At 48.0% G+C, this 16,467-nt stretch overlaps 1 protein-coding gene across 1 annotated transcript in view; it reads right to left on the bottom strand.

The window, feature by feature from the left end:
* Cacng7 (calcium voltage-gated channel auxiliary subunit gamma 7) overlaps nt 1-14,705 on the bottom strand; it is a 29,172-nt gene extending 14,467 nt beyond the window's left edge. Inside the window, exons 1-4 of the mRNA XM_055595708.1 lie at nt 14,624-14,705; nt 11,356-11,580; nt 9,812-9,898; nt 9,339-9,479 (exon numbers count right to left, since the gene is read on the bottom strand). Of these exons, the coding sequence (XP_055451683.1) occupies nt 9,339-9,479; nt 9,812-9,898; nt 11,356-11,551 (424 nt within the window). The 5' untranslated portion in view covers nt 11,552-11,580; nt 14,624-14,705. The remainder of the gene's footprint in view (nt 1-9,338; nt 9,480-9,811; nt 9,899-11,355; nt 11,581-14,623) is intronic.
* Between the last annotated feature and the right edge of the window lie 1,762 nt (nt 14,706-16,467).

Below are 16,467 nucleotides of genomic sequence, written 5' to 3' on the forward strand. Positions count from 1 at the left end.
TAAAATATTTATTTATCTATTTATTGTTTTTTTTTTTTTTCAAGACAGGGTTTCTCTATGTAGCCTGGGCTGTCCTGGACTAACTTTTAGACTAGGCTGGCCTCAAACTCACTGAGAGCCACCTGCCTCTGCCTCCCTGTGTGATGGAATTACCACGTCCAGATACTAAAACTTATTTTCAAGTGGTAAAGAAAAAAAAAAATGTAATTGGTAACACAGCTACTCAGCAGACAGAGGCAGCAGGATGGATGCCAAGTAGGTTTTCCTGAGCTACAGAAAGAGCTCACACCTGGGCAGTATAGCAGGACCCCATCACAACACCAAAAATATAAACAGTTGGGATTCGGCTACATGGTAGAGCATTTGCTTGGCACATGGGATATCCTGGGTTCAGTCCCCAGTGCTGTGAGGGACAGGGGTGTGCATGATGTGGGTGGAAAGACAGGAGGAAGGCTGGAGAGGCAACTCAGCTGCTCTTTCAGAGGACTCAAGTTTGGTTTCCAACACCCATGTCAGAGAACTCAAAGCCACCTGTAACTCCAGCTTCAAGGGGTTTGCCACCCTCTTGTGGCCTTTATTGACACTGCATTCGTGTGTGTGTGTGTGTGTGTGTGTGTGTGTGTGTGTGTGTGTTGTGTGCGTGTGTATGTGTGTTGTGTGCACATGTGCATGCGTGTACACAGGCATGGGTGTGAGGAGGAAGAATAGGGAAAGGAGAAAGAGAAAGCAGAATGGAGAAGTGTCTAAAAGCTGGATGGTTCAAATAGATGGATAAAGTCATTCTTTAATCTCTCATTTTACCAAACCTGCCTTATGTATTTATTAATTAATTCTTTAATTGACTCTGTGAGCAGGGGTGGAGGCACACCACGGAGTGAGTATGAGGGTTGAGGAAGAACATGCAGGGGTTGGTTCTCTTCTTCCACCATCTGTGTCCCAAGGATAGACCCAGGTTGTCAGGCTGGCAGCAGCAACCACCTTCCCCTGCTGAGCTGTCTCACTGGCCCCTAATTTGTTTTCACGGTAGTTCTCATTTCTACCTAAACTGTACTCTCTGTGTTACCTTTTTATTGTACTTTGCTTGCTGCCATCCCACAAGGAAGCTATACAAGCTCTATAATCCTGGGAAGGAGCTCGTTATCTTTTCTACGGCATTCCTAGAATCTAACACAGTATTCAGCACATATGAGCCAGTAATGTGGAACTCCTAGAGAATTTCATTAGCTGCTTTAGTCTCCCTGCTACCCCGGAGTGATGGAGATTGAATCTAGGGGCCTCAGAGTATGAGGCAGGGGTTCTACCACTGAGCTACACCCCTAACCACCCACTGGGGGATTCCAGGCAGGTGCTCTACTGTTAAATTATGCCCCTAATCCCCTACCTCTAGTGGAACATTCTAGACAAGATGCAATCTACAGATGAGCTATATCCATAACCTTTCTAAAAAAAAAATATGTACTTTAAATATTACTTATATGCCTGTGCCTATGTGAATGTGAATACACATGGGCCTATGTTTGCTACCCAGAGAAGACCATCAGACCCCCTGGAGTTGAAGTTGCAGGCTATTGTGAGTCATCAGATGCAGCTGTTTGGAATCAAATTTTTCTGTCAGTACCAGAGCTGTCACTCATTCATTCATCCACTCACCAAATAATTCAGCATGTCTTTCCTGCCAGAAACTCATATAGGCTCTTCAGACACAAGTGAGAACACATTTGGAAAGCTCCCTGGTGGGCTAGGAGGTGCTTCTGTGGTTGAAGCAGGAGGACTAGAGTTTGGAAGCCCAGAAGCCAAGTAAATGCCTGGTGGATGTGCTGGTCTGCCTGTAATTCCAGCCTGAGGAGTGGACACAGGGTCTCACCATGTGTCCCAGGCTTGCCTTAACCTCACTGTAGGCCAGGCTGGTCTCAAACTCAAAAGCAATCTTCCTACCTCCTAAATGTTGGGATTATGGGAGTAACCCAGCAAGCCCAGCCAGAAGAGGCAATTTTGAAGGGCCGGAGGGTCAGGAAAAGGTCCCCGCTAGGAGGAATAATGAAGTGCAGAGGTCCTGTGGTGAGGCTGAGAACTACATTCTCAAGCAACTGAATGAGACCAGGGCAGCCGAATGCCATAGGCGATGTAGGTGCTATTAGTGGGTCAGCGATGAGGTCACAGATCTGAACACCATGAGCAGCGCGGGTGTCTTGTGATACACTGGAGATGCACTAGAGAGACCAGGAAGATGTACGGATGAGCTGTGACGGCATGCAGGTGAGGTGTCCTGTGACTGTGACTGTAAGATTTCGCCGCAGGGGCCTGCTACACTGGCTAGCTGATGAACGAATGTTAAAGCAGATGCAGGGCGGGGGATGTTGCTAGGTTGGGCAATGCAGAAGCCAGATGAAATGTTGTAGGCTGCAGTCCCAGTGCCCTGGGAGACAGAATGGGAAGATACACGAAGATCAAAACACACACGAAGGGCACTCTCAGCTACATCAAGGCCATTCTGGAGTTTGTTCGCTTGCTTTGTTTTGTTATTAATCAAATGTACAGACTATGCTTGGGAACTGGAGTGAATATGGGTTGTGTGTACATCTGTTATGACCTGAAAAGAGAAAATCTATGCAAGCCAGCCGTGATGGCCCATGCATTTGGTGTATGCCTTTGATTCAGCACTGAGGAGGTACTGAGATCAAGGACAGCCTGGTCTACAGAGCAAGTCTCAGCACAGCCAGGGCTACCTAGAGAAACCCTGTCTTGAAAAGCCAAAAAGAAAAGAAAAGAAAAGGAAAGACAATCTGTGCCACCCTGGCTTCCTCCCATCTCCCCTCTCCAAAGTCAGTCAGTCTGGGTTCTATCGATTCTCCTGTCAATATCCTTCTCCCTGACAGCCATGTGACACCTCCAGCCCAGGCCAGACCTCACCTGCTGTTGCCTGGACCACTGCAGATGCTGTTTTCAGCCTTGTGATGGATAAAATTGAAAAGGATGTCAGCTAAATGAAATCTACCATCCTCTGGGAGACAAAACTCTGGGCATATGTGCAAGAGAATTTCTAGACTGGGTTCACTGGGATGGGAAACGTCACCCTGAATAGGGTGGCCCCATCTCATGGGCTTGGGTGCTGGACTGAATACATGCAAAAAGCAATCTGAGCACGACATTCCTGGCTCCTTGCTTCTGATTGCTGATGCCTCGTGCCCCTGCCACCATAGTGGACTGCACCCTGGAACTGTGATGCAGAGCTAACGCTGTCCTTAAGTTGCCTTTATGAGGTCTTTTGTCTCAGCAATGAAGAAAATAAACTAACTAATCAAGTGTCTTGCCCCCAGTTTATTCTCCAAACAGGTCCTTGAGGGGTGTTTGACAACCGGATGTGGCCATTTCTTTCTCCTGCTCCAACCTCCAACAGTTCCTTTCTATCAATGATGAAATCGGAAGCAGCTCCTGTCTCTACGCCTTCATGTCTTCGCTGGGAACGTGGCAATCAGATCGCATCATTCTAGGTATTGATATTATGCATGGAGTTCTGTTTGGTTTGATTTTGCGACAGGGCCTCATGTAACCGCAGGTTTTGAACTCACTGTGTAGTCAAAGATGGCTTTGAACATCTGATCCTCCTGCCTCCACCACCTCCCCAGTACTAGGATGACACATGTATGGTAGGTGTGTCTCACTAGGTAGACCTGGGTGGCCAGAACTCTTTATGTAAACTATTCTGGCCTCAAACTAATAGAGATCTGCCTGTCTTTGCCTCCTGAGTACAGAGTTTAAAGTTGAATGCTACCACAGCCAGTGTGATTAATGTTCATTTAAAACAGGGTCTTTCTGTGTAGTCTAGGCAGACTGGTCTCAAACTCTCAGTCTTCCTGCCCTGGCCTCCCCAGAGCTGAGCTTACAGACATGTGCCTGGTAGAGTTTCAGGAGCTGTGATTTTAGTGAGGTGGCACAGTGCCTGGTTCGGAATCCTGATCTCACTGCTAAAAGACTTCACCTCTTCTGCTCTCACAAGGGTAAATGAAGGTATTCAGATCAGGAAGATGGCTCAGTGGGTAACCGTGCCTGTTGTGTGAATTGGATTTCCATCCCTGAAGCCCTTATAAAGGTGGAAGGGAAGAACTGATTCTCAAGATTTTCCTCTGGCCTCCACATGTATGCCTGTGCACTCACAGCCATGTAGACATCATGCACACACAGACAGAAATAACATGAAATAATGCAATTCACGTAAAGCAGAACTGCCCAGACTCAAACAAGCCAGTGCTCACACTTCCAATACCAACACACTTATTTAGTCATCCATCTATTTTTGCTTTGTTCTGCTTCTATTTTTTTGAGACAGGGATTTGTATAGCCCATGCTGGCCTTGAACTCATTATGTAGCTATAAATGGTTTTGAACTTGTGATCTTCCTGCTTCCACCTCCCAAGGGCTAGGGTTATAGTTGTGTACCACCACACTTTGTTCATTGATTCAGAAGATTAAACCCAGGCCAGGACTTTGTGTGTGTTAAGACAAACACTCTCACCAATGAGCTACTATACAGGCCTTGTTTATTCATCTGAATAAGCCAAACACTTATTCTTATAGTCAAAAAATGTTATGCCCATCACTGAGATCAGGGATTGGACAACTGCAACTATTCTTCTGTCTTGTCTTGCATGGTCTGCAAGCTAAGGCTGGGTTTTACATTTTTAATATCCTGATAGACAAAGAAAACAACAACAACAAAATTTTTGTGACATTTTATGGTTTGAATGGTAAATTCCCACAGGATCCTATGTGGAAAATTTATTTCCCAGCTGGAGGTGTAATTTTGGAATCTTTTAGAAACTTTAGAAGATGAGACTTAGCCTAAAAGTAGACCATTTGAGGTGTGTCCTTGAATGTAGGCTTTGTCCTCACTGTCTCTGCTTCCTAGCAACTTTGTCCAACTCAGCACTTGTTGTTGTTTATGATGGGGGAGGGGTCAAATGTAAAAGCATACAAGGGATGGATAACTCAGTTATAAGTGTGTATTTCTCTTACAGATGAAATTCAGTTTCCAGTGCCCATATCAAACAGCTAACAAGCACCTGGGATTTGACACCCTCTTCTAGTGTCTACAGGTATATGCACTCATGTGCACATACTCTACACAGATATACATATATACATATTTAAAATAAAATACATTTTTAAAGGACAAAGAGAGAATGGAGTGTGGTGTGGAGGTCTGCTGTCTTTGCCAGTTGTTCTCCACCTTTTTCTTTGAGGCAGAGGCTCTCAGCAAACCTGAAGCTCATAATTCAGCTAAGCCAATAAGCTTGCGGGACCACCTGCTTTTACCTCCCCAGGGCTAGAGTTACAGGCATGCATTGCCATACCTACTGTTTTTTGATTATTTGTTTGCTTGCTTTTGTTTCTAACATGATGCTATGGACCCAAATTCAGGTCCTCATTCTTACAAAGCAGGTACTTTACTAACTGAGCCATCTCCCCCACCGAAATCACAAAATTTTCTGCTTCCACAATGTTCTACCTCACCATAGGCCCATATCAATGGAACCAGTCAACCCACATAGTGAAATCTCTGAAATCATGAGCCAAAGTAATACTTCCTTCCTTGGAAACTATTCTCTCATATCTTAGAGCAAGCTCCTCCAGGCTGCAGGGTATTTGAAACCACATCTCTCAAGGTTTACAACACGTGGCTCAGCTACTGAAACTACAAGCTTGAAGGCACACGAGCAAATACTGTGGGATAGGGAGAATAGATCAAAATCTATGGGGTGAGCTGGGCAATGGTGGCTTACACCTTTAATCAGCACCCAGGAGACAGAAGAAGGCAGGTCTCTGTGAGTTCTAGGCCACCTTGGTCTACAGAATGAGTTCTAGGACAGCCAGGCTACACAGAGAAACCCTGTCTCAAAAAACAAAACAAGCATTCAAACAAACAAAATCTATTAAATTAATTCAAGAGAGCGATTCAGTCTGGACATGATACATGCCTATTACCCCAGCACAAGGGAGGCTGATGCAAGTGGATAGCCACAAATTTTAGGTCAGTTGGGCCTACACAGAAAGAGATTGTCTAAGATCCTCCCTAGGGCCCATGCTGGTTAGTTTCACCTGGGAAGAGAATCTTTATTTTTAGATTTTTAAAAAATTGAATGATTATTTATGAGTGTTTGTATGGAGGTATATGCATGTGAGGGTAGGTACCCCTGGAGGCCAGAGAGAGCTGGAGTTAGAAGGGGTTGTGAGCCACCCAATGTAGGTGTTTGAAACCAAACTCATATCTTCTGAAAGAAAAGTTAGGAGTTCTTAACTGCCAAGCCCTCTGTAAAGAGAATATCTTTTGTATTATATGGATATGTTCCTGTAAATCAAAAAACAAACAAACAAACAAAAACCTATGCCCAAAGGAAAGGGTAGAGTGAAAGGTGGGACATCCAGCAGGCAGAACGGATTCTAGGATAGAGCCAGGTGTGGGAGATTCATCCAGGAAGATGTGAGGAGGACAGACATTTGGTCCTTGAGGAGAGGTAACCAGCCCCATGGCAGAATATAGATTAGTATAAAGGGGTTATTCTAAGTTATGAGCTAGTCAGAGAAGAGCCTAGCTATATGGTAAAGGCATTTGTAAATATATTTTGAGTCTCATGAGTCATTAATTATTCCAGGAGCTTTGGGACCAGGAGGAAATACACCTACCCTCCTACAGCCCTTTCTCTAGACCCAGGATGAAGGGAGTATTAATGAAGAATTATCTAGATCAGGCTATCCTAGCCAAATGTCTATGGGTTGGAGGGATCATCCTGAATATTAATTGAGGTGGGAAAGACCGTCCTGAGTGTGGGCAGGACCAATTCATGAGCTGGGCTCTGAGCTACATAACAATAGAAGAGGCTAGCTGAGAAACAAGCAGACAACATGAGTGCATTCATTTCTCTCTGCTCTTCACTGTGGCTGTGATATGAATGGCTACTTGGGCTCCCACCTTGTTTTTTCCCAAAACGATGGACTGAAATTATAAGCCAAATAAGCCTTTTACTCCTCTAAGTCACCTTTGGTTTGGGTGTTTCATCACAGCAACAAAAATCAAACTGGAACACCACACACCATACCACACGTGACTTCACTCTTTTCCATTTGGAGACCAGAAGTCTGACTTCCACCCCAAAGGCATCAGTAATCTGCAATTTGACCTTGGGCAGACAGTTACTGGATCAGTGCTTACAGGGCGGACTGTAGAATCAGAATACTCTTGGTTCAAAGCTCAGCTCTGCCATTGACTGGCCGAATCGACCGGTTCCATTCCTGTGATCTGCAAACAGTGGGACTTTATATACAACATACTGGGTAGATTGAATAAAAGTCCCCATGGGATCCACTCTTGCCCCACTTTCTCTCTCTAGGCTACTATTTTTCCATCTCAGAAATGATGAGCCCTTTCTGCTCTGACACTTTCGGATCGTGATATCCAACATGTCTTATTTTAGCTCAGTGTCTGGCTCGAATGCTGTGATTTGAGTCTGTGCTGAGGCTGTACCCTGCTTTCCCTGGGAAAGGTCTTCTCAGGTTAGGGTGAAGGCTTGGGGCAGGTTCTGCTGCAAGAAGGCTTGGGGAGGAGCCGGGACATCCTTCTGCAACTGACTCCATAGTGCACTGTAAAGATGAACCCACGTGTCAGCTGCAGGGGGACATATCAGCTCGGAGGCCAAGGAAACGGCTCAGTGGGCAACAGTGCACCCACATTCAAAGCAGGACATGGCTACCTATGTCTGCAACCCTAGCATTGGAGAGTACAGGCAGAGACAAACAGATCTTCAGACCTCACTGGAGCCAGTCTAACTGAATGGCGCGCTTTTCAGGCAGTAACACACCCTTTATCGAGGCAACAAGGCAGAGAGTGACTGAAGGACGTCCAACATTCTGCTCTGGCTCTGCATATACTGACACATGTACATTGACCTATGTACCGCCCCCTCTCAAATATCCGTCAACTATAAGGGCCTGATCTGCTTTAAGTAACAGTGAATTACTTGATGGGAGGGAGTATATTGGAGCTACAGTAAGCTGATCTGGACTGAATTGGGTTTGACAGAGCTGGAAGGTTAAGACTTCCCAAAGAACTTTGCTCAGAACTCTGGACACTGGCATCATCTGGAAGTAGTTCATGCTGGTTTCTTGGATAGGTAGATGTTTGAACCCTCCCTTTATCAGATGAATGCTGTCAACTCCCCACAGAGTTTTTAGAGGATGCAGTGTGAGATTACACATGCTAAAGATAAAGAGCCTTGCACCTCAGGAGACAGAGGAGCTGTAGATAAAATCTGCACTCTAGCTAATGGCATACACTGTGAAGTGTTGAAGACAAAGAACACCTAAAATACACCTTGAAATTTTTTAAAAATAATACTAAGAGATAGATAGATAGATAGATAGATAGATAGATAGATAGATAGATAGATATAGAGATAGGAGCTTAGACTCGGATATAGCTGAAGTGGTACGGTGCTTGCCTAGGTGCATGAGACTCTGGGTTTGACCCCAGCACCGTGTAAACTGGGTATGATGGCATGTGCTTGTATTTCCAGTGCTCAGAAGGTAGAGGCAGGAAGCTCAGAAGTTTAAGGTCATCCTCATCTACATAGTGAATCTGAAGGCAGCCTGAGCTATTTGAGACCCTTCTTACAAGAATAGAAAAGGAACAAAGGAGAGAGTGAAAGAGAGAGAGAGAAAAAGAGAAATAAGGGGAGAGAAGGTGAGATAAGGGGAACAAATGGAAGGGAAGGGAGAAGAAGGGATGAGATGAAAGGAAAGGAAAACAGAAACAGGTATAGATACAAGAAAATGTAAACCCAGTAACAGATCATAAGCTGACTGGAAGTGATGGGCCCGTGATTGCTCACTATGAAACTCTTGTCTGTTTGTTTGGGGGAAAATTAAAATAATAAAAATGTTGCATCCAAAATAAAGAGCTCTGTAAACTGTTAATCACTAAAATAACAGTGCTGGTTAAAAATACAACTTCTGGAGGCGAACTACGTGAGTTTGATTCCCAGCTCCACACCTCACTCTTTTGGCCCTGAGCAAATGACTTCATCCCTCTGAGCCATTGCTTCTATAGCTGTAAAATGGGGCTATTAATAGCCCTCACCTCATGGGCTTGTATCAGAACAGAGGCACCTAATTCAGCTCTAAGCAACATAAAGCACTGGCACTATGCTGTATCTACTCACAGAGAGGTCCTACATGACTCCTCGGCCACACATCAAATAAACCACTCAGTGGAAGAAGGTCCTCCCTATCTCCTGGAAGTCTCTCCTCTCCTCACCCCACCCCAGCCCACATTTCCTCAGACTCACCTGATAAAATGAAAAAGATGCCAGAAACGAAGGCCAAAATGGTCCTCTGAGGTCGGATGTGGCCGATGTTGCTGATGACGAAGGCGGTGAACACAAGGAAGAGACTGACCATAGGGAAGGGAGTAGCTGTGCGTACTGTCTCTGGCAGAGATGGACGAGGAGAAGCAGATGTGAGGGACAAGTCTCCAGTGAGACACCTCCCCATTACCTTCATTTTCTTTCTTCCCTTTAGCTCCTCCCCTCTTCCACTGACTCCACCCCTTATCCTCTGCGGACTCTGCTCTCAACCAAGCCTCACCCTTGATTTGACCCCGCCCCTCTTCTGCAGATAGTGCCCCGTCCAAGAGATTTTTATTTGCCCTCCCCTCTCCCACTGCGCTTCCTGCTTTCAACCCCACCTCTTCCCTGCCTAGTCCAGCCCTTTCTCCCAAAACCCTGTTGTTGCCTTGGGCCCCTGCCCTGCTCCCCCTCACTCAGAATATTCTCCGTGTTTTCCGTCACCAAGTTGATCTCTGGTTCAAGAAAGTATTCAGAAGCCACACAGCGCCCCTTCTCCCGACCTGGTGGGGAGGAAGATAAGAAAGCCGGGGTGGAGGAGAGGCTCCAAGGCTGGACAGAGACTGTCAGGGGCAGACCAGGGCCCGGGATGAAGATAGGAATTCTCACTCAAAATTTACAATCTGCACTGTTCTTGGGGCTGAAGAAAAGGGGCTGAGCCAGCTGAGCCTGAGGCAAGAGGATTGCAAGTTCAAGGGCAGCCAGGTTACATAGTGAGATTAAATCCAGCCTAGACAAATCTAATAGACCCCTGTTTCAAAATAGGATGTAAAGAGAGGGCTAAGGATGTAGCTCAATGGCAGAGCGCTTGCTCAGCCTGTATGAGGTTTTGGATTCAGTCCCAAGCACTGAAAATCGATAAATAAATACATAAGTAAGGGGTAGAAGAGTGTTGGAAGGTCTTGGTGATGGAGGGTAGGGCTGGATTTTAGCATTTTAAATGAGGAGGGAAGATTTCTGGGCTCCTAAGGTCCAGGCAGCTGGGATCTCTTTTCTTTTCTTTTCTTTTTTTTCTTTTCTTGTTTTGTTTTTTGAGACAGGGTTTCTCTGGCTGTTCTAGAACTCACTCTGAAGATCAGGCTAACCTCGAACTTACAGAGTTCCACCTGCTTCTGTCTCCCCAGTGCTGGGATTAAAGGTGTGCACCACATCGGCGCAGCTAGAGCTGGTATTTCTAAAAGGAAACATCTCAGTGTTCAGCCAGAAGGCAAGAATGTTAAGGAGTTTTTCTCACTAGGGGGAAACACTGGAGCTGTCTAAGAAGCAAGTTCTGAATCTAGACAGTTGACGGGTTTTGCTTTTTTGTTTATTTTCTTTTCGTTTTTGAGACAGACTCTTTCGTATGTCAGGTTGGCTTTGAACAAGCTTGGGATGAGCTTGATCCTCTTGCCTCTAATCTCCCACGTTCTGTGATTACAGGCATGTACCATCCACATAATTTGTTAAGTTGGGCGTGGGGTGGGGGGGAACCAGGCCTTCCCTTGTGCTAAAAGGCATTCCACCAACTGAGCTACTTATAGCTCTAGTCCTAGAATTCCGACTTTTTTTTAATTGTCACTTTAAAATTATTTACTTATTTTTAGGGGGACAGGTGTGAGTGTGCAAGCGTGGCAGTGAGAGGACAACCTTCAGGAGTCGGTTCTCTCCTGCCACCATGTGAGTCTGGGAATGAGACTGAGGCCATCAGACGTGCTGCCAAACGCCTTACCGGCCGGGGCGTCTCCCTGTCACTAGCCTGCTGACTTCTAATAGAGTTCTTGAGATTGGGGAGGAAGGCCAGAGACATAAATTTTGAGTATCTGAGTTTCAATAGCTAGAGAATAAAAGGGTAAGCATGAGGGTTCTGTGCTGAAATTTAACTTCCAAGGGAGAAATAAAATCAACTTCTGGGTTCTCGGAATCCAAAATACGCAACTCTAGATAACGGCTTTGGGGCGAGTGAGGGCAGGGAAGGGGGCACCTGCAAAGAAGCAGACTCTCCAGAGGCCGGCATGCAGCGCCATCTTGACCTCGGTGGTCTGGTTCTGCGGCAAAACGGTCCCCTCCTCCATGTACAGCCAGTAGTCCGTGCTGACCGCGATGCCCACAAGGAGCAGGCCGCAGGCACCGAACACGCTGCTCAGCAGGGTCAGGGCGCGGCTGCTGCAGTGACTCATCCTGAGCGGCGGGGGGCGCCCTGCGGGGCCTGCGGAACCAGAAGCGATAGTAGAGAGCAGCCAGAGTCCTTCCCCAGCCCCGTGCAGCCATCTGGGACAGCTCTGGTCAGAGACACAAACTCCAAAACCAAACTATCAAGTCTGATTTCTGTGCAATGAACCCGCCGTCACAGCCCGGAACTCTGAATAGAGACACCGGTTGTTGACTTCCCAACCCATCACTGTGCTCTGTCCTTGTGGACGCAGGTCCTCAACTTGAGATAGTCTTTAGTCAGACCTGGAGATGACTTTTGATTTAAGAGCCATGTCTAGACCGTGAGGTCCCCAGTCTCAGGATTCTGACAAGAATCCAAATTCTCAGCCCAAGACAAAGACACCCCCCCCCCAATCCAACTTCCTGTTTGGCTTGAAAGCCCAGGTTTAGAAGCCAGACCTTAGCAGAGTCCTTAACTTTTGAGGTAAGCCACTGACTCAGAAACTAGCCTAATCAACAGCCTCAAATTTGAATCTGATACCTCAATTCTGCCTCTGCTCTGATTCAAATCCCCAGCTGTGATTACTAGATCCATCCCAAAGGATCTCCTACCACATTTTAAGCAGAGCTAGGGTACTAGGCTTAGACTCTGAATTATGGACAACTTGATTTATTCGAAAATTCTATCCCATGCTACCCAGCTTTAACTTTATGCTCTGACCTGGTATATTGAAATGTTTTCTTTAGAACTGTCTCTGAATCACATCCAATAATCCCCAAAGTAGGTCACACTCAAGGAGCCCTAACCCCATACCAGACCCTCTCCTGAGTTGACACTTTTAGATGCTTATCTTCACCTTAAGGTTCAGTTGTTATTTTTGAAAATTGCCTGTCTGTCTGTGTGTTTATATGTATGAGTATGGGCACACATGTGTACTGGTCAGAGGACAAAGTCAGGTGTCAGTCACCTTCCACCTTGTTTGAAATAGGACCTCTTCTTTGCCCTTGTGTGTGCCAAGCTAGCTAGCATATAAACTTGAACTAGGGATTTTCCTGTCTCTACCTCCCTCTCATCATAGAAATGCTTTCATTACAGATGCATGCTACCATGACCATCCTCATGTGGGTTCTAGGAATCTGAATCCAGATTCCTTCCTTACTTTTACCCTCTGAGCCATCTCCCTAGCTGGGGGTGAATCTTAGATCCAGACCTAACCCTACTCTGCCAAATCTAGGCAGGCCACTGAACCCAGGGTGCTGGAATTTGTTCCAGGACATTAGGATCCAGTAAAAGCGATATCCCTCCTCCAGCAAATGAGAAACCAGCACTCTGAAGTGACTGTCCAATCAGGAATTCCCCATCCCCATCCTCCAAATTCTGCCAGACTCTGGACCCTATTTTTTCATGGAACTTCCCAGTCAGTAATATCTAAGTCCTGCTCCCCAAGCAAGAAATACCCACTCGGTTTATAGCTGAGATCTCTCAAGTTCCAATTAGGAGCTCAGAAGTTCTAATTAGGGGGGGGGGGGGAGTCCTGAAGGGTTCCAAAATTTTTTCATATGTATGTATGCATTTATTGTGCGTGTGTGTATGTGCACATGTGTGTGGCCTCCATGGCACTCTTGTAGAGGTCAGGGCACAACTTTGGTGAGTTGGTACTCCTCACTAAGTAGGTCCCAGGGATCTAACTGAGGTCATCAGGCTCAGAAGCAAAGACGTTTCCCATCCGAGCCATCTCAACAACCCCCAACTTCCTACTTATATACAATTCTGACACTACCACTTCCCCCACAAGAAACCCCTTCTTGCCACAAATGCCATAATGTGTGTGCAGCACTCATCTTGGTGTCCTGAATCTACCTCAGCCAGAGTCCTCTATGACCAGAGATACTCATCCCCTTAAAAAAAAAAAAAATCCATGTAGGGGTGTGTGTTTCTGCATATGCAAGAATGCAGGTGCCTGAAGAGGCCAAGAGGTGAAGATGGTTCCTCTGGAACTAGAGTTAAGAGCTGATTGCCAATCACCTGACAGGTGCTGCTCTTCCAGAAGTATCTTAACCACTAAGCCATCTCCAGCTCCCACCCACAGTCTTTTTCATTATAAAGTTTGAGACACCTCCTCCAAACACTTCCCAAACATGCAGTTAAGACAGACTATTTTCCTCAGTCAGAGTGCTGTGAGCTTTGGGATTCTACCTCATCCCAATAAGAACCATTGAATCAGAGACCACCGACATGCTGGCACTCCCAGTCTCCAGAATCCCTCACTTCCAACCCCAACCTCGTGGAGGACCCAAAGATCTAGATTCTGTCCAAGCTCTGTCGAGCTTTTCCTCCCATCCCCCTCCAAGTGGCTCTGGGGCTTGACCGCCAGCTGCCTGCTCCGCTTCCAGTCCTCGGCTCACACAAGCATCATCTCCCCAGTCGCCCCGACTGTCTCTGTCCAGGTAGCTGAGCTCAGCCTTCGGGTCTGCTTCTCCGACTGGACTCCCCTCACTTCTCACATTAATCTCTCTCTTGTCCAGTTTATCGTCTTTCTACCTGACCCACTCAGAGCTCTTTATTCTGCAGCCATTCCTCCTCTGGGACACCCCCACCTCCACCATCACCAGGCCTGGAATCTCCTGGTCCTTTACCCCAGCGATTCCACGATCTGGATATTTAAATGACTTAAGTGCCATTCCCCAAAGCCCAAGTCAAAACTCCATCTCTCTCCAATCTCCTTGGAGACTGTAACTGTTCTTTTTTCTAAAGACCCTTTTCCAGACTTACAGCTTGCTCTTACCGGCCTGGCCCTCCGCCTTCACCCTTTACCACCTTCCTCAAAGACCCCAACTAGACCCCGTCCAGTGCCGACTATCTCTGAACTCAAACACCGCAAGTTTGTTTTCTTATTCCCGGACCCTCGGACCCCAGGTCCTCCGGGATCCACCAGGCCCAAATGTCCCTCCATGCTCCCAAACCTCCCCAGATCCAATATTGGAACCCTCAGGATTCCATTCCTGGAGTCCCTCTAACCTCCCTGAGCCCCAGATCCGGCTAAGAGTGGTCTAGCTCGGAGCCCCCTTGCCTTGCCGGACCCTCCCCTCGCGCTTACCTCTCTCAGGGCTGGGCGGACGCTCCGGGCCGCGGGCCCCGCAGCCGCATGACCGGCCCCGCGGTTTTCCCCGGCCGCCGCCTCCGCCACCGGGGTCTCCGGTGCCCGCGCCCCCCGCCCCCGCCCCCGAGCCCGGCGTCCCGGCCCCCTCCCGGCCTCCCACCCCCCACCCCCCGCGCCCGCGGCCTCACTCAGCGGACGCAGCCGGGAGCAGGGACCGGCGGCCGCTCATTGGCTACTGAGGAAGAGGGGAGGGGCGGGGAGGGAGGGAGAAAGATGCAGAGAGGGAATGAGATGAGCCTTCAGGATGGGGGGAGGCAGGGAGGGAGAGAGAATGGAAACACAGCCCAAGAGGAGCAGAGAGACAGAGAGCGAGAGAGAGAGCGAGAGAGAGAGAGAGAGAGAGAGAGAGAGAGAAGACAGAGAGAGAGAGGAGAGGGGAGAGAGATTCTGGAACTCACGAGTCCCGAGACTGGAAGAGACAGACAGAAAGGGGGAGACAGATGGAGCTGTTTCAGGTGTCCCCGCCCCCACCACTACAGAGGCTCAGAGATTCTGAGGCCCTGGAAGTGGAGAGGTCAGATAGCCCAGAATTCAGGCAGGAGAGCTCAGAGGCCTTGGGCCAAGGGAAACAAATCCAGGGACCTTGAGCTTGTAGGAGATGGGGTGGGGGAGATAGATAGATAGATAGATAGATAGATAGATAGATAGATAGATAGATGCTCTCTGAGGAGAGACAGCAGAGGCAAGCCGGGGTGAGGGGTCCCCTGATGAAGACTGGGGCAGTAGCCAGGCAAGAGGCGGAGCCTGGGGTCTGGGCAGCTTGAGAAGGCGGGAAGGTGCGTCCCGGGCCGGGGTCCCTAGAGCAGCTGGCGGGCAGGCGCAGAGCAGAGCCGGGTCCTGCAGCCGCCGCGGAGCTGGGAGCGGGGCCAGACCCCCCCCCCCGCCGTGATGTCAGCGGGGCCACTCTTAAAGGGGCAGGCCGCCCGCCGAGGGTCGAAACTTGGGCTGGGGACTCCAGGAACCCGATAGGAGTACAGGAGAGGTGATGCTGGAGAAGAGGGTGACCTCAGCATTCAGTTAGGGTGAGACTCGAAAATCCGGGGAAGAGATGCCAGGCCTTCGGAAGAACCTGCTAAGCTTTTTGAGGTTCTGTCCCCTCCAAACACACTGACAGGCACACCATTCTGCTGGCTTGCCCCATCCAGAGACTACACTCCCCATCATCCCCGGCGGCCAGAGGCCAGCACCTGGGGTGGGGATGGGGGCAGGGTCTTCTGCGATGTCTGCTGGGAAACGTAGTTTACTTCGATTGGCCCCTTCCACTCCTTGCTCCCCTCCACACACACACTTGAAAGTGGGTCAGGGAAGAAAGAGCCTGCCTTCTCCCTTCTCCTAGTTTCTAAGCTCCCAGGTTCTGGTTGTCTTGCTTTCTATAACATGAGGTCCTTTCTTTTCATCTGCCTTCCCAGGACTTCTCTGGATTCTGGTGTGCATGCCTGTGTGTGTGTGTGTGTGTGTGGTGTGTGGTGTGTGGTGTGTGTGTGTGCACTTGGCTCTGGGTGAACATGTAGGTGTGGTTACTTGGTGGAGGGTCGATCACTTGCTGACCCAATGGTCAAGGGGTGTTCGTGTGACCAACGTGGCACATTGGTCTTCTCTAAAGCAGTCTGTATGTCGCTCTTATGCCGAAGGTGTCTTCTCGTTCATTTTTTGGATCTGTGAATCCTCTCTCCACCACCTCTCTCCACCCTCCCCTGTTTGTTTGTTTCTATGTACAGCCCGCCCACCCACGCACCCCTTCATTCCCCAAGCTTCACAAGAAAACATCCAAACATTTTAGC

This window comes from Psammomys obesus, unplaced genomic scaffold, assembly GCF_907164565.1.
Source record: "Psammomys obesus unplaced genomic scaffold, mPsaObe1.curated_primary_1811, whole genome shotgun sequence".
NCBI lineage: Eukaryota > Metazoa > Chordata > Mammalia > Rodentia > Muridae > Psammomys > Psammomys obesus.